Source organism: Squalius cephalus (genome assembly GCF_949319135.1).
Source record: "Squalius cephalus genome assembly, chromosome: 22".
Classification (NCBI taxonomy): Eukaryota; Metazoa; Chordata; class Actinopteri; order Cypriniformes; family Leuciscidae; genus Squalius; species Squalius cephalus.
The window spans coordinates 223899-242500 of record NC_137143.1 but is presented as its reverse complement, the minus strand read 5'-3'; the positions used below and the strand labels follow the sequence as shown (position 1 = coordinate 242500).

Genomic DNA, 18602 nt, shown 5'->3' with positions numbered 1-18602 from the left:
ACACGTCACGCACGGACACACACACAGACACACACACACAGACACACACACACAGACACACACACACACAGACACACACACACACAGACACACACACACACAGACACACACACAGACACACACACAGACACACACACAGACACACACACAGACACACACACAGACACACACACACACAGACACACACAGACACACACAGACACACACAGACACACACACACAGACACACACACACAGACACACACACACACACACAGACACACAGACACACACACAGACACACACACAGACACACACACAGACACACACACAGACACACACACAGACACACACAGACGCGTCACACACACACACACACACACACACACACACACACAGACACACACGCACGCACGCACACACAGACACACACACAGACACACACACAGACACACACACAGACACACGCGTCACACACACACAGACACACGCGTCACACAGACACACGCGTCACACACACACACAGACACACACGTGTCACACACACAGACACACACGCGTCACACACACACAGACACACACGCGTCACACACACAGACACACACGCGTCACACACACAGACACACACGCGTCACACACACAGACACACACGCGTCACACACACAGACACACACGCGTCACACACACAGACACACACGCGTCACACACACAGACACACACGCGTCACACACACAGACACACGCGTCACACACAGACACACGCATCTCACACACACAGACACACACGCGTCACACACACAGACACATGCGTCACACACAGACACACATGCATCTCACACACACAGACACACACGCGTCACACACACAGACACACACACACACACACACGCGTCACACACAGTCACACACAGACACACACGCATCTCACACACAGACACACACGCGTCACACACACAGACACACACACACACACGCGTCACACAGTCACACACGCATCTCACACACACAGACACACACGCGTCACACACACAGACACACACGCGTCACACACACAGACACACACGCGTCACACACACAGACACACACACGCGTCACACACAGTCACACACAGACACACGCATCACACACAGACACACACGCGTCACACACACAGACACACACACACACGCGTCACACACAGTCACACACAGACACACACGCATCTCACACACAGACACACACGCGTCACACACACAGACACACACACACACGCGTCACACACACAGACACACACACACACGCGTCACACACAGTCACACACAGACACACACGCATCTCACACACACAGACACACACGCGTCACACACAGACACACACGTCTCACAGACACACACACACACACACACACACACACACACACACGCGTCACACACATACACACACACACACACACACACACGCGTCACACACAGTCACACACAGACACACACACACACACGTGTCATGTAATAAACAAGTGAAGATGAACCCTTATTCACCTTAAACCCGGCTTTAGCCCCGGACTGCAGGTCCGACTCGATGTTCCCCGGGTCCAGGTAGGCGATGCTCATCAGGAAACCCGGGCCGGTGAAAGCCCACAGTTTCCGAAAGCTGAACATCTAGAGAGAAGAAGAGCAGCGAGAGTCAACACAGCGATGCATCAGCTTTCACACTCTTCTCGCGCTGTACACGTCACGTGACTGCAGGGAAACGTGGGCATGACCACACCAGCTTCCGAACACTATTATTTTGGGATATTGCATGAAAAAACACTGGATGGAAACGCCAAGATGTACATAAATAAAAATGTTATGCACTTAATTGAGGCGGATCATTTTTTTATCCAATAAGCGGACATGCACATAAACTACGATGGAGAGACATTTAATAAATAAATCCCTCAAACCCTCATGTGACTTTGCCTCAGCAGAGGCTGTGATTGGATAGCTGGAGTAACCAGTGGACCAATGGCATCGCAGCATCTCTAATGGCCAGAGTCAAAGTGTGTGATCAGGATGATGTGGTTTGATTCCCTCCAGAAGCGTCTCTCACACGAGTGTGTTCCCGAACACCAGCATCCGAACGCCAGAGAACACGGCAGCGTTTACGGTGTTTCGTCTGACGCTCGACACACACTCGTTCATGACGGAGGGGAAACAGCCGACTGAAGAAACTTACAGTTTATTACTGATATTTTGAGTCGATTTCACAGGAAGTGAAGATTTTGTTGTCTTGAACACATGGGATGGAAGGGATACTTTATTCACAAATGTGATGTGCATTATCCAGTTTTGTGCAGAAGTTGAAACACAGCTAGCGAGAGTCTGACGGCCTGTATAAGCGAGCTCTGCTTTCACTTCTCCACAATCCTGATCCAGGTCAAAGGTCGGTGTAAAGCACATGCTGATCGTGTCGCATCCGTCTCGATCTCAAGAACACATGACGAGTGTACAGTTACGCTGTTTTCACTACTTCCCTTCTGTCTTTATTTTTCCACTTAAGTCTGTTCCTCTTGTTTGAGCTTGAAGAAATCAAGATTCATGATGTTTTTAGACTAATTCATGAGGAAGAATGTAATAATTATAAACATCACAATCTGGCAAAGCACTGTGTGTTCTTTCCCATGACCCTTCACACACTCGAGACTGATAACAACAGATCCCTCACTCTCACGGACCTTCACTGCCATAGGCTGACAATATACTGACATGAAACAGTCTCAGCTTCAAATCCTGTCAGTTTCATCAGTAAATGTGTGTTTAATGTGCGTGACGGAGGAACCCATCATCTCTTCCTGTTTACTACGAGTTACAGCAGCAAATAAACATCAATGAACATCAGAAGGAATGTTGAAAGATACAGAACAACTTCCTGAAATCAATCATGTCTCATCCATCAATCAGTGTTTCAACCATCAATAAAACAGCTGGAGAACAATAACGTCACATTATCCTCAGAAAAGCCTTTCCGTGACTATAAACTCTAGAGAGGTGTTCTCATTAATATATGCGATTACATATTGGTTATTTTTACTTCACCTGTCCTTAAATATCTAATGTATATTTGAATAAATCCATCAAGAAGTAATTACATGATCCACCATTTAAAGTTTAATTGGAGTTAAATTAATTTACATTAAAGGGCATCTATTATGCCCCTTTTCACAAAATGTAAAATAAGTCTCTGATGTCCCCAGAGTGTGTATCTCAAAATACCCAACAGATTATTTTTCAAAGCATGTTTAAATTGTCACTTTTTGGGGCTCAGAAAAACGTGGCGTTTTAGTGTGTATCCTTTTAAATGCAAATGAGCTGCTGCTGCCGGCACAGGGGGCGGAGCATCACGAGCTCGCGCTCCGTCAGGACAATCTCATCTCACGGAATGATAATATCAAAACAGAAACTCTCAATAGCAGTGTTCATTTCGCCCCGGAGTCGGACAATAATGCCTACAGAGCCGGAGAATATACGCTGTATGGAGATAGAACAGGTATAGCTTAGTTTAATTACAGTTATAACACACATTTATGTTCAAACGCCATGTAATGGAGAATTTTGCATAATAGGTGCCTTTTAAGTTAAATATGCCTTTGTCGATTATTATATCTAAAAAAATAAATAGCAACTGAATTTGGCAGGATTTTTTGTACTTTACAGCTTCAGTTCAGAGAGATTTTATTCATGAAGAAAAATTGACATTAATGTGTTTGGCAGCAGTATCGAGTGCGCAGACTGACAGACGGCGGATAATCACGCTGTCATAGAATTATTTTGAATGCATTTGTTTTAAATAAAATATTGTTAAACACCCAAAACGAATAAAGGAAAGTTGGCATACTTTAAAAGAATTAAGGCCTTCTTGGGTCCATACGGTAAAAGCTATTTTATCTAAAACTACCTGAGACCCGACCCCTGACCCCGAGGGCAGTTCTGAGGGTGATCGGCTTAGCTCTTGGTTCGGGTCTCGAGTTTGGTCAGGTCTCGGTTCGGGTCTCGGGTTCGGTCAGGTCTCGGGTTCGGTCAGGTCTCGGTTCGGGTCTCGGGTTCGGTCAGGTCTCGGTTCGGGTCTCGGGTTCGGTCAGGTCTCGGGTCAGGTCTCGGTTCGGGTCTCGGGTTCGGTCAGGTCTCGGTTCGGGTCTTGAATTCGGTCAGGTCTCGGGTTCGGTCAGGTCTCGGTTCGGGTCTCGGGTTCGGTCAGATCTCGGGTCAGATCTCGGTTCGGGTCTCGAATTCGGTCAGGTCTCGGTTCGGGTCTCGAGTTCGGTCAGGTCTCGGTTCGGGTCTTGAATTCGGTCAGGTCTCGGGTTCGGTCAGGTCTCGGTTCGGGTCTCGGGTTCGGTCAGGTCTCGGTTCGGGTCTTGAATTCGGTCAGGTCTCGGGTTCGGTCAGGTCTCGGTTCGGGTCTCGGGTTCGGTCAGATCTCGGGTCAGATCTCGGTTCGGGTCTCGAATTCGGTCAGGTCTCGGTTCGGGTCTCGAGTTCGGTCAGGTCTCGGGTCAGATCTCGGTTCGGGTCTTGGGTTCGGTCAGGTCTCGGGTCAGGTCTCAGTTCAGGTCTCGGGATCAGTCGGGTATCGGTTCGGGTCTCGGGTTCGATCAGGTCTTGGTTCGGTTCTCGGGTCGGGTATCAGTCCGGGTATAGATTCGGGTCTCGGGATCAGTCAGGTCTCGGGTCGGGTGTCGGTTTGTGTCTCGGTTTGGGAATCGGTTCTGCTCTCGGGTTCGGTCAGGTCTCGGGTTGGTTCTCAGGTCGGGTATCAGTCCGGGTATCGATTCGGATCGGGTGTCGTGTGGGATCTCCTCTACCTTCGCTCGGTCATCCTCCGGGATGGGGACCTTCTCCTCGAAGTATGTGGAGACCGGCTGATCCTGCGGGAGAGGAGACACGGGACTGTAGAGGCCCGGCTCCTGCGGGCTCTCTGAAACACACACACACACACACACACACACACACACACACACACACCAGAGAGAGAGGGACAAACGGGTCAGAACGACTGAACCTTGAGATGCGGCAGAAACTCACACTTCAGTCATATGACCCTCAACACACAAACTCAAATTAAGACTCAAACATCCTGCAGTTAAAGATCCTCTTGATTGTCCTCACGCATTCATGAGCCAGAGATATGATCAGATCTCCTGTAATATAATCTCTCATTTCCTTCCACTGACATCATCAAACCCAAAACTGCCCAGAAAGCAAATAACATTTTAGTGTTGGTGTTAACTCATGACAAGACACGTACATTATGTAATCAGACAATAATGACAGCATATACATTTCTACATTATTATTCCAGTTCTTTTTAAAGTAATACACGTCACTTAACCCTAACCCTGTACACTGTATATAACCCGTACTGTTCAGAGATCTTTAGCACAGCAACCATCGCAACCATCAGCAACCAAATGAAGGTGTATGTTTTATAGGCATTACTGCGTTAAACACTTGCACCTGCAAGGCCTGGAAGAGATTGCAAACATAAACCCATTAATGTAATGCAATGTAACTAGTTACTTTTTCAGGGAGTCACCATTATTGAAACGCATTACTTTTAAAAGTGCGCTTCCCAATGCGGTGTAGAGTGTGGAAACAGCAGAGCAAACTGAGTCACTGAGTTCAGAAGAGGATATGACTCTCCATAAACCTGGACATCACGAGAGCAACGTTCATCATAAACACGAGGAAACTACCCTGATGACTTCCTCTCAGTTACGACAGCCATTCATAAAACTCATTTACACACACAGCAATAAAACATCTACCAGTCACACACTCACAGACACCGTACGTCCATCAGATCATCAGAGAAACAGGCCAGAGTCAGTGTTTTAAACCAGTTTAATCTTCTTTAATAAAGACATCTGATTAACTGGTCAACACTGGTTTTCCTGTGGTTTAGAATCATTGAGCTGCACTGAAACTCATTCAGGAGACATGCGTGTGTGCTGACGAGATGCGTGTGTGCTGACGAGATGCTGATGAGATGTGTGTGTGCTGACGAGATGCGTGTGTGCTGACGTTTACATGTGTCAGACTTAGGAGACGTGTGTGCTGACGGTTACATGTGTCAGACTCAGGAGACGTGTGTGCTGACGGTTACATGTGTCAGACTCAGGAGACGTGTGTGCTGACGGTCACGCGTGTCAGGAGACGTGTGTGCTGACGGTCACGCGTGTCAGGAGACGTGTGTGCTGACGGTCACGCGTGTCAGGAGACGTGTGTGCTGACGGTCACGCGTGTCAGGAGACGTGTGTGCTGACGGTCACGCGTGTCAGGAGACGTGTGTGCTGACGGTCACGCGTGTCAGGAGACGTGTGTGCTGACGGTCACGCGTGTCAGGAGACGTGTGTGCTGACGGTTACATGTGTCAGACTCAGGAGACGTGTGTGCTGACGGTCACGCGTGTCAGGAGACGTGTGTGCTGACGGTTACATGTGTCAGACTCAGGAGACGTGTGTGCTGACGGTCACGCGTGTCAGGAGACGTGTGTGCTGACGGTTACATGTGTCAGACTCAGGAGACGTGTGTGCTGACGGTCACGCGTGTCAGGAGACGTGTGTGCTGACGGTTACATGTGTCAGACTCAGGAGACGTGTGTGCTGACGGTCACGCGTGTCAGGAGACGTGTGTGCTGACGGTCACGCGTGTCAGGAGACGTGTGTGCTGACGGTCACGCGTGTCAGGAGACGTGTGTGCTGACGGTCACGCGTGTCAGGAGACGTGTGTGCTGACGGTCACGCGTGTCAGGAGACGTGTGTGCTGACGGTCACGCGTGTCAGGAGACGTGTGTGCTGACGGTCACGCGTGTCAGGAGACGTGTGTGCTGACGGTCACGCGTGTCAGGAGACGTGTGTGCTGACGGTCACGCGTGTCAGGAGACGTGTGTGCTGACGGTCACGCGTGTCAGGAGACGTGTGTGCTGACGGTCACGCGTGTCAGGAGACGTGTGTGCTGACGGTCACGCGTGTCAGGAGACGTGTGTGCTGACGGTCACGCGTGTCAGGAGACGTGTGTGCTGACGGTCACGCGTGTCAGGAGACGTGTGTGCTGACGGTCACGCGTGTCAGGAGACGTGTGTGCTGACGGTCACGCGTGTCAGGAGACGTGTGTGCTGACGGTCACGCGTGTCAGGAGACGTGTGTGCTGACGGTCACGCGTGTCAGGAGACGTGTGTGCTGACGGTCACGCGTGTCAGGAGACGTGTGTGCTGACGGTCACGCGTGTCAGGAGACGTGTGTGCTGACGGTCACGCGTGTCAGGAGACGTGTGTGCTGACGGTCACGCGTGTCAGGAGACGTGTGTGCTGACGGTCACGCGTGTCAGGAGACGTGTGTGCTGACGGTCACGCGTGTCAGGAGACGTGTGTGCTGACGGTCACGCGTGTCAGGAGACGTGTGTGCTGACGGTCACGCGTGTCAGGAGACGTGTGTGCTGACGGTCACGCGTGTCAGGAGACGTGTGTGCTGACGGTCACGCGTGTCAGGAGACGTGTGTGCTGACGGTCACGCGTGTCAGGAGACGTGTGTGCTGACGGTCACGCGTGTCAGGAGACGTGTGTGCTGACGGTCACGCGTGTCAGGAGACGTGTGTGCTGACGGTCACGCGTGTCAGGAGACGTGTGTGCTGACGGTCACGCGTGTCAGGAGACGTGTGTGCTGACGGTCACGCGTGTCAGGAGACGTGTGTGCTGACGGTCACGCGTGTCAGGAGACGTGTGTGCTGACGGTCACGCGTGTCAGGAGACGTGTGTGCTGACGGTCACGCGTGTCAGGAGACGTGTGTGCTGACGGTCACGCGTGTCAGGAGACGTGTGTGCTGACGGTCACGCGTGTCAGGAGACGTGTGTGCTGACGGTCACGCGTGTCAGGAGACGTGTGTGCTGACGGTCACGCGTGTCAGGAGACGTGTGTGCTGACGGTCACGCGTGTCAGGAGACGTGTGTGCTGACGGTCACGCGTGTCAGGAGACGTGTGTGCTGACGGTCACGCGTGTCAGGAGACGTGTGTGCTGACGGTCACGCGTGTCAGGAGACGTGTGTGCTGACGGTCACGCGTGTCAGGAGACGTGTGTGCTGACGGTCACGCGTGTCAGGAGACGTGTGTGCTGACGGTCACGCGTGTCAGGAGACGTGTGTGCTGACGGTCACGCGTGTCAGGAGACGTGTGTGCTGACGGTCACGCGTGTCAGGAGACGTGTGTGCTGACGGTCACGCGTGTCAGGAGACGTGTGTGCTGACGGTCACGCGTGTCAGGAGACGTGTGTGCTGACGGTCACGCGTGTCAGGAGACGTGTGTGCTGACGGTCACGCGTGTCAGGAGACGTGTGTGCTGACGGTCACGCGTGTCAGGAGACGTGTGTGCTGACGGTCACGCGTGTCAGGAGACGTGTGTGCTGACGGTCACGCGTGTCAGGAGACGTGTGTGCTGACGGTCACGCGTGTCAGGAGACGTGTGTGCTGACGGTCACGCGTGTCAGGAGACGTGTGTGCTGACGGTCACGCGTGTCAGGAGACGTGTGTGCTGACGGTCACGCGTGTCAGGAGACGTGTGTGCTGACGGTCACGCGTGTCAGGAGACGTGTGTGCTGACGGTCACGCGTGTCAGGAGACGTGTGTGCTGACGGTCACGCGTGTCAGGAGACGTGTGTGCTGACGGTCACGCGTGTCAGGAGACGTGTGTGCTGACGGTCACGCGTGTCAGGAGACGTGTGTGCTGACGGTCACGCGTGTCAGGAGACGTGTGTGCTGACGGTCACGCGTGTCAGGAGACGTGTGTGCTGACGGTCACGCGTGTCAGGAGACGTGTGTGCTGACGGTCACGCGTGTCAGGAGACGGGCGTGTGCTGACGGTCACGCGTGTCAGGAGACGTGTGCGCTGACGGTCACGCGTGTCAGGAGACGTGTGCGCTGACGGTCACGCGTGTGCTGACGGTCACGCGTGTCAGGAGACGGGCGTGTGCTGACGGTCACGCGTGTCAGGAGACGGGCGTGTGCTGACGGTCACGCGTGTCAGGAGACGGGCGTGTGCTGACGGTCACGCGTGTCAGGAGACGGGCGTGTGCTGACGGTCACGCGTGTCAGGAGACGTGTGCGCTGACGGTCACGCGTGTCAGGAGACGGGCGTGTGCTGACGGTCACGCGTGTCAGGAGACGGGCGTGTGCTGACGGTCACGCGTGTCAGGAGACGTGTGCGCTGACGGTCACGCGTGTCAGGAGACGTGTGCGCTGACGGTCACGCGTGTCAGGAGACGTGTGCGCTGACGGTCACGCGTGTCAGGAGACGCGTGTGCTGACGGTCACGCGTGTCAGGAGACAGGCGTGTGCTGACGGTCACGCGTGTCAGGAGACAGGCGTGTGCTGACGGTCACGCGTGTCAGGAGACGTGTGTGCTGACGGTTACGTGTGTGTGTGTGTGTGTGTGTGTGTGTGTGTGTGTGTGTGTGTGTGTGTGTTGACGGTCACGTGTGTCAGGAGACAGGATGTGATGCGTGTCTCACCTTCCAGCACGTCCCCGTCCCGTTCAGTCTTCATGAGCTCCAGGAGTGTGTGTGTCAGACTGAAGGACAGAAAACACACACGGGTCACACACAGACATCAGTTCTACTGCAGAAATAAACTGTATAATAATAATAATAATAATGATGATGATGATGATGATGATGAGGCGTGTTGCATATGCTGTGGAGGAACTGTGCCTCAGTTAAACTACAGATCCTGTTCAGCATTTTACTCCATTACATTCTTAATTACCTAACCAAAAAAATACTTGAGTGAAACACTTAATTTATTGAAGTATTTAAAAGCAAACACTTTTCTTAGCTTTTTTTTTTTTAAATTAAGATTAATAATTTTAAGATTCTCATTTCATCTCAATTATTGAGAAAAGATGATGTAGGAGATACATTTACAAACATTTAAATCTTCATAAAACTCAAATCAAGCACAGATTCCCTAAACTAGTGAAGTATAACAGAGTATATTAGTCAAACGCTTCACATCCGCTGCGTTAATAAACCCACTAACGTCAAACTTCTGGAATATATACATTCATTATTGCATTTGTCATGTATGATGTTTGTGTGTTTTAAGGGAAACTCCTGCACAGATTAGAAAACACAACACGACTGAGATCCTTTAAGCTCAAAATCCCACAGGAGAAGCTTTTCCCATCAGAACCACCAATTACAGCAGTAACTGGAGCTCCTGTGAAACCCAGGAAACAGGGAACGTTCTGGGAAGATTCCCTCACACTTATCCACACGTTCCTACAGTAACGTCTGGTCTAATCGGGTCTTTAATAACGTTTCTTCCTAAAACATTTTAGCTGGATGTTTGTGAAAGTTGTTTAAATGTTGCTGCTTGTTTCAGAGCGTTCAGAGAACATCTAAACGTAGCGCTCGCGTGTTTGAAGAACGGAATGTGTCCTTAACGTTCGGTCACGTAACAAAGAAAACACATTTTAAAAAACGTTCAGAGAATATTCAGAAAGAATGTATTCATAACTTAAAGGGAACGTTAGCAAAACATTCTTGAACATCTTTCATTTCAGAGGAAACACACACTCTGTGTGTACGAGAGAGAGAGAGAGTGTGTGTGTGTGTGTGAGAGAGAGCTGGGTGTGTCTATGCCGTTGGGTTTATCACAGATCTCTCTCGCTGCTCTTCACAGATTAAACAGTGAGAGAGAGAGAGAGAGAGAGAGAGAGAGAGAGAGAGAGAGAGAGAGAGAGAGAGGGGGTGGGGGGGGTGGTTCGTCTGAATAGGACAACTTAGTTTGAATAAAGGAGCAGACACTTGATCGCCTAAATTAAAAAATAATAATAATCAATGTTATCGATAAAAATACGCGGATGGGGTTTTATTTCATCCGCAACCGCACTCATCATCCGCGCCGTTTCTTTTTTTTTTACCAAATTTCAAAGCCGCACCCGCCCGCTGAGTGTTCTGCGGTCTATGGACGATGCAATACTCTGCTGATGCGAGCCACAGGAAAGCCCTTGTCTGTTCTAGAAAGGATGCAGCAAAGATATTTAATGCTAATGTATGAGGCATAGGCCTACGCTGAGTTTCATTCATTTACGATGAGATGCGCTCTAGTTCACACAATGCAATGCAAGTGAACGCGGCGCATCGGAGCCTCCATGTCACGGTTATTATATTGTCATTTGCTTTTTATTTATTAAATACATGCAATTGGTTGATGAAACATTTATTAAAATTAAGATACAATTTGTACAAAACGAAATTCACTTTAAAGAAAGGTTTTCTACAATGAAAAACTTAATGAAGTGGTAAAAATTATGTCTGACGATTTACAAAACAAAACTTGCGTTGGTACTTGGCAAAGAATCAAATACAGTTGGAAACGACGTAGACCATTAATGACACAGACTGTTAACAATTGTTTTTAATTAGTGTTTAAACATTCTCTATGAAAAAAAAATGTTTGTAAAAAATATTTCAATAACGGTTAATTTAAATTTGAATTTTAAATTTGGCGGTTATAGAGATCTAATGACGGTGTTCGACTATAACCGTCGGTCTCACGGTTATATACTTACCGTCACACCCCTAGTGAGCAGTGTGTGTGTGTGTGTGTGTGTGTGTGTGTGTGTGTGTGTGTGTGTGTGTGTGTGTGTGTGTGTGTGTGTGTGTGTGTGTGAGAGAGAGAGAGAGAGAGAGAGAGAGAGAGAGAGAGAGAGAGAGAGAGAGAGAAAGCAGTGTGTGTGTGTGTGTGTGTGTGTGAGAGAGTGTGTTTACTCACAGCCTAACTCAACAGTAGATCACTGGTCAGATGAAGAACAGCACTGAGCGCCACAGTGAGTGATGTCATTCATTCAAGTGAAGGATTCTGGGAAAAGGAGGAAGCGCTCGTGGACTCGGCTGTTTAATCTGTGAAGAGCAGCGAGAGAGTTCAGTGATAAACAACGGCACACACACACATTCATTCACTTACAAACTCACTCACTCACTCACTCACTCACTCTATCTATCTATCTCGCTCTCTCTCACATACAAACTCACACACACACACACTCACACACTCTCTCTCTCTCTCTCTCACATACAAACTCACACACTCACACACTCACACACTCTCTCTCTCTCTCTCTCACATACAAACTCACACACACACACTCACTCACTCACTCACTCACACACTCTCTCTCTCGCTCTCTCTCTCACACACACATACTCTCTCTCTCACACACACTCTCTCTCTCGCTCTCTCTCTCACACACACACACACACACACACACACACACACACACACACACTCTCTCTCTCTCTCTCTCTCTCTCTCACACACACACACACACTCTCTCTCACACACACACACTCTCTCTCTCTCTCTCTCACACACACACTCTCTCTCTCTCTCTCTCCCACACACACTCTCTCTCTCTCTCTCTCCCACACACACACTCACACTAGACGAACATCTGAAGTTATGATCACAGCGCGATTATGAATGAAACAGCAATATTACACAATCATAAGAGTGCAGAAGTGAAGGGCACAATGTTGCAACTCCAGTGTTTCCCTCAGTGAACACCAACATCCTCAGCTTGTGTGTGTGTGTGTGTGTGTGTGTGTGTGTGTGTGTGTGTGTGTGTGTGTGTGTGTGTGTTCAACACATAATGTGCTTTCATAAGTCGATATTCACGCCATAGACGCGGAATCCCGCAGAACTCCTCTCGTTAGTCGCCACACTGACGGACACTCTTAAGGTCATGTCGAGCAACATTAACTGACGACATGTACTCACTAGAGTTAAGGTGTTGTTTAGGGTTAAGGTGCTGTTTAGAGTTAAGGTGTTGTTTAGGGTTAAGGTGTTGTTTAGAGTTAAGGTGTTGTTTAGGGTTAAGGTGTTGTTTAGAGTTAAGGTGTTGTTTAGAGTTAAGGTGTTGTTTAGAGTTAAGGTGTTGTTTAGAGTTAAGGTGTTGTTTAGAGTTAAGGTGTTGTTTAGGGTTAAGGTGTTGTTTAGAGTTAAGGTGTTGTTTAGGGTTAAGGTGTTGTTTAGAGTTAAGGTGTTGTTTAGAGTTAAGGTGTTGTTTAGAGTTAAGGTGTTGTTTAGAGTTAAGGTGTTGTTTAGGGTTAAGGTGTTGTTTAGAGTTAAGGTGTTGTTTAGGGTTAAGGTGTTGTTTAGAGTTAAGGTGTTGTTTAGGGTTAAGGTAAATTACACAGTATTAACTGTTACTACTACAGTAAATAAAGTCACTTGTGTAACTGCGTCGCCATTAAACTAAAGTGTTGCCTTCCTCTTATTATAACTCTATTATTCTCCCACAATCTTCATATCCTCGGCTTATCCGTTCGCGCATACAAATTGTTAATTAAGTCCTTACAAACTTTGCTTAGATTTCATTGCCAATATTTTCACCCAATCGAGCAGAACTTGAGCTGAAGCCGCGCGCCCTTTAAGAGGATCCATTCATCGCTCATTCCCCTTCGCTCGCCGATCGCGCCAGTCTGAGGAACACACACTAAACATCATGTTTTCATCGACGTGACACTGAATCAACACACTCACTCACTCACTGTGCAGTCTCCTGATGAAGATGAAGATGAAGAGAAGACCCGCTCATCTGCTGGCATGAGGACGCGAAGGTGACAGCGAGTGACGACAGCAGCGAGACTGATTCAAAATAAGAGTCCGGACACCACGTGGAGTCACGTGTCAGTTCTTCTGCTCTTCTCCACAGAGACAATAAAGTTAATTATTTATTTTAAAGTCACCATGAAATCAAAATTGACAGTTCGTATTTTGTGGAATATTACATTTATTATAAATGATTTATCCGTGCATATCATTATTTTAATTAAAACTTGTTTTAATGTGTTCTCCCAATCTTTAAAGTCAGCATGAAATACGTTGTGTTCACGTCACGCCATATCGTAATTACAACTTGTAAACTGGGAATTTTCCGAGATCTCCCACTTGTACCACATGTTTGCTGCAGATTCATATTGGTTTTGATAGTATCGCCATAGAAATAAAAAATAAAAAATAATAAGTAAACATCATTTTAAACTCGAGGACTGAACCTTATGTGTTGTCATCTCTGAAACAATGACGACATGAACTGAACGAATACAAAAATAGACCTTCGTCAGGTTAGACTTTATTCAACGCAGATGAAAATGAGGAGTAGACATATACTATTATTACAACGGCACACACGATAAAGCTCATAGATCATGTAATTTCTGTTTGTTTTTCAGAAAGATGTTTTGTCAGCTGAACAAGTTAAACAACAGTCCAATCGACTGAACCCGCTGTAATTCTGTCCCTCTCACACACTTGTGTTCACTCCTATTAAACATGTGGTGTGACTCCGACAGACAAATGTGGGCGGGGCTTGATTGTGTCTGTGGGGAATTGATTGGCTGGTTGGATGGTTGTGGTTTGCTATTGGCTGATCTCCTGTGAGTGACAGGTTGAAGCCACGCCCTCGGCATCAGAGATGCTGCAAGAGGAACTTATTCTGATTCAACATTATTAACACAATAATGATGTGCACCCATAAATCATGTAGAATAAACACTGCAATATGCCATAAAAAATAAGAATTGTCCATTTTGCTTTTATGCTGACTTTAAAAGAGTGCAACGCTATGTTTCTAAGGGAAATGTGATTATTTAGATGTAGTTTTCGTGTCTCGCTCCATCACAGTAGTTTCAGAGGCTGGTTTACTGAGTCTCCAGCAGGGGGCAGCAGGCGCGCGGCCGAGGCAGCGCGCGCCGCAGAAGAAGACCGGTGTCGCACGCGGGGTCCGAGAGTGAAGTCAACACGAGATTATTGTGATTAACCTGAGACTGTATAACCCGTGACTTTACTGTATAATCTGAGACTGTATAACCCGTGACTTTACTGTATAATCTGAGACTGTATAACCCGTGACTTTACTGTATAATCTGAGACTGTATAACCCGTGACTTTATAACCTGAGACTGTATAACCCGTCCGGAACACTATGAGTGTGTCGATGCCCCAGAAGCGCTATTACCGGCAGCGCGCGCACTCCAACCCCATGGCCGACCACACCTTCCAGTAGTAAGTGTGTGTGTGTGTGTGTGTGTGTGTGTGTGTGTGGGGCGGGGTGGCGAGAGGGGGGCAGGAATGTTTGAGGGGTGCAACATATGGCAGACGTGTATATACTGACTTTAATCACAGTTTGATGAGAAATAGTATGTACACACTACACAAGGGCACAGGCTGCCATTTACAAACTCATACAGACAAACTTAATCTCATGCATCAGTGTCTTATCAGTGTCTTGCGTTTGAGGAGTCATGCGAAACAGCTCATATTAGGAATAGGTGACCATACAATGTGATCTCACTTAATAGAGACAGAAGTGTGCTAGAAGTTATGGGCATTAAGGTAAGACACAGGTGTGTGAGAGGGGAAGCTAACCGCTTTCGACTGTCAGAGCGCTGCAGCGTTAGAGACGAAGAGGAGCTTACCCATGATGCTCTAGGGCTGGGCTTACCCATGATGCTCTAGGGCTGGGCTTACCCATGATGCTCTAGGGCTGGGCTGGGCTAGAGTCAGCATAGATGCACTGTGGAAGTAAATGTGTCACGGTGCGGGACATCGCTTTTGAACACACATTCTCCCCATTTGTCCCTCAGAAACTTTAATTTTTTTTGACAGATGAGGTGTTTACTGAGAAACTGATGAGAAATACAGTATATACAGTATCCACAGCAGGGTCAGGCGACATGAAAGGGACATGTCATGTAATATATAACAGGAGAGTTTCTTCTCCACAAACCTGAAAAGAAGTCACATAAAAATACATTTAGCTCCCAGTCTGAAGAAGTACAGAAACAGTTTGCGAGTAGGTTCATACAGGCCGTTTCTGGACAGTTTTATACTGTATATACACTAGAAGAAACATTATAAAACAACAACAATAACAACACTGCTTCATGCTGATTCACACCATTTACAAACTACATATGCTGCCTTCCCTCTGCATTTCTGTAAGATCCAAAGTAACTTTACACTGTTTACGTTGACAGACGTTGAATCAGTATTAGCTTTTGTAGCCGACTTTACACAGAACAAACGTCAGGCCGAACTATAGGCCTATGTGTAGTTAGCGAAGTAACGTTCTTCAGCATCAGCATCGCAGCTGTGCTAGCACTGCGCTAATCCGGTTCCTCCTCTCTCCTCCTGCGTCTCCTTCCTCGCGCCGCCGTCCTCGCTGCTGCTGCACTCCCTGCCGTCCGACAGTGGAGATCCGCGCCCGTAAATTGTCAGATTGGCCATAACTTTTAATTCGTTGCTGCCAACTGGGGTGTCAAGGCTTTCTTTTAGGGTGGCGGTAGATCCGCCGCTGGTGTGTGTTAGTCCGGTGTGCCCTAACTGGGCTCAGCTTTACCGTGTGTGTGTGTGTGTGCGTGTGTGTGTGTGTGTGTGTGTGTGTGTGTGTGTGTTAGTCCGGTGTGCCCTAACTGGGCTCAGCTTTACCGTGTGTGTGTGTGTGTGTGCGTGTATGTGTGTGTGTGTGTGTGTGTGTGTGTTAGTCCGGTGTGCCCGCAGGAGATGGACTGGGCTTCACTTTACCGTGTGTGTGTGTGTGTGTGTGTGTGTGTGTGTGTGTGTGTGTGTGTGTGTGTTAGTCCGGTGTGCCCGCAGGAGATGGACTGGGCTTCCCTTTACCGTGTGTGTGTGTGTGTGTGTGTGTGTGTGTGTGTGTGTGTGTTAGTCCGGTGTGCCCGCAGGAGATGGACTGGGCTTCCCTTTACCGTGTGTGTGTGTGTGTGTGTGTGTGTGTGTTAGTCCGGTGTGCCCGCAGGAGATGGACTGGGCTTCCCTTTACCGTGTGTGTGTGTGTGTGTGTGTGTGTGTGTGTGTGTGTGTGTGTGTGTTAGTCCGGTGTGCCCGCAGGAGATGGACTGGGCTTCCCTTTACCGTGTGTGTGTGTGTGTGTGTGTGTGTGTGTTAGTCCGGTGTGCCCGCAGGAGATGGACTGGGCTTCCCTTTACCGTGTGTGTGTGTGTGTGTGTGTGTGTGTGTGTGTGTGTGTGTGTGTGTGTGTGTGTGTGTTAGTCCGGTGTGCCCGCAGGAGATGGACTGGGCTTCACTTTACCCGCAGTTCTTCCGCGAGGGAACCGGGAGCGCGCAGGTGGAGTTTGCGGACATCGGCTGTGGATATGGAGGACTTCTGGGTAATCTACACTTATTTCATATGTCTGAGGAAATATATAAATGTATATTGATAAAATATATTGGCCCATTTTATTTTAGAGAGTGTGTGATTCAGGACCAAACTCCCCCACAAAGACAGAAGTTTGTATGGCCAGCAGTCGAACACTGGGAGAGCCAGCTCAATGTTCACCCTGTGGTGTGTGTGGTGAGTGAGGCCAGCAGGGGGCGCTGTTCACCCTGTGGTGTGTGTGGTGAGTGAGGCCAGCAGGGGGCGCTGTTCACCCTGTGGTGTGTGTGGTGAGTGAGGCCAGCAGGGGGCGCTGTTCACCCTGTGGTGTGTGTGGTGAGTGAGGCCAGCAGGGGGCGCTGTTCACCCTGTGGTGTGTGTGGTGAGTGAGGCCAGCAGGGGGCGCTGTTCACCCTGTGGTGAGTGAGGCCAGCAGGGGGCGCTGTTCACCCTGTGGTGAGTGTGGTGAGTGAGGCCAGCAGGGGGCGCTGTTCACCCTGTGGTGTGTGTGGTGAGTGAGGCCAGCAGGGGGCGCTGTTCACCCTGTGGTGAGTGTGGTGAGTGAGGCCAGCAGGGGGCGCTGTTCACCCTGTGGTGTGTGTGGTGAGTGAGGCCAGCAGGGGGCGCTGTTCACCCTGTGGTGTGTGTGGTGAGTGAGGCCAGCAGGGGGCGCTGTTCACCCTGTGGTGAGTGTGGTGAGTGAGGCCAGCAGGGGGCGCTGTTCACCCTGTGGTGTGTGTGGTGAACCTCATAAAAAAAAAAAAAAAAAAAAAAAAAAAAAAAAAAAAAACCACCTCCCCTTTCCCTCTAAACCTCACTTATCGGGCTTATGCTACTCTGAATAATGCCTGAACTTTGTATCTTGAGCACTTCTTGCGCTGCTTTTTGTTTTTTGCCTCTTCATGATGACTCGCTTAATCTAGTCCTACTTTGTAAGTCGCTTTGGATAAAAGCGTCTGCTAAATGACTAAATGTAAATGTAAATGTAAATGGTGAGTGAGGCCAGCAGGGGGCGCTGTTCACCCTGTGGTGTGTGTGGTGTGTGAGGCCAGCAGGGGGCGCTGTTCACCCTGTGGTGAGTGAGGCCAGCAGGGGGCGCTGTTCACCCTGTGGTGAGTGTGGTGAGTGAGGCCAGCAGGGGGCGCTGTTCACCCTGTGGTGTGTGTGGTGAGTGAGGCCAGCAGGGGGCGCTGTTCACCCTGTGGTGTGTGTGGTGAGTGAGGCCAGCAGGGGGCTCTGTTCACCCTGTGGTGTGTGTGGTGAGTGAGGCCAGCAGGGGGCGCTGTTCACCCTGTGGTGTGTGTGGTGAGTGAGGCCAGCAGGGGGCTCTGTTCACCCTGTGGTGTGTGTGGTGAGTGAGGCCAGCAGGGGGCGCTGTTCACCCTGTGGTGTGTGTGGTGAGTGAGGCCAGCAGGGGGCTCTGTTCACCCTGT

The 18602-nt window shown here is 49.2% G+C and overlaps 2 protein-coding genes across 3 annotated transcripts in view; one reads left to right on the top strand and one right to left on the bottom strand.

Moving 5' to 3' along the window:
- slc11a2 (solute carrier family 11 member 2) overlaps positions 1 to 13702 on the bottom strand; it is a 46395-nt gene extending 32693 nt beyond the window's left edge. The window contains exons 1-5 of one of the 2 annotated variants that reach the window (XM_079858049.1): positions 13541 to 13702; positions 11763 to 11890; positions 9497 to 9555; positions 4801 to 4913; positions 1496 to 1615 (exon numbers count right to left, since the gene is read on the bottom strand). In XM_079858049.1, the coding sequence (XP_079714175.1) occupies positions 1496 to 1615; positions 4801 to 4913; positions 9497 to 9530 (267 nt within the window). In that variant the 5' untranslated portion in view covers positions 9531 to 9555; positions 11763 to 11890; positions 13541 to 13702. Of the gene's footprint in view, positions 1 to 1495; positions 1616 to 4800; positions 4914 to 9496; positions 9556 to 11762; positions 11891 to 13536 lie in introns of both variants that reach the window. The other variant, XM_079858050.1, reaches the window with a different exon arrangement.
- A 990-nt stretch (positions 13703 to 14692) lies between these two features.
- mettl1 (methyltransferase 1, tRNA methylguanosine) overlaps positions 14693 to 18602 on the top strand; it is a 51273-nt gene continuing 47363 nt past the window's right edge. The window contains exons 1-2 of the mRNA XM_079857069.1: positions 14693 to 15056; positions 17064 to 17182. Of these exons, the coding sequence (XP_079713195.1) occupies positions 14977 to 15056; positions 17064 to 17182 (199 nt within the window). The 5' untranslated portion in view covers positions 14693 to 14976. The remainder of the gene's footprint in view (positions 15057 to 17063; positions 17183 to 18602) is intronic.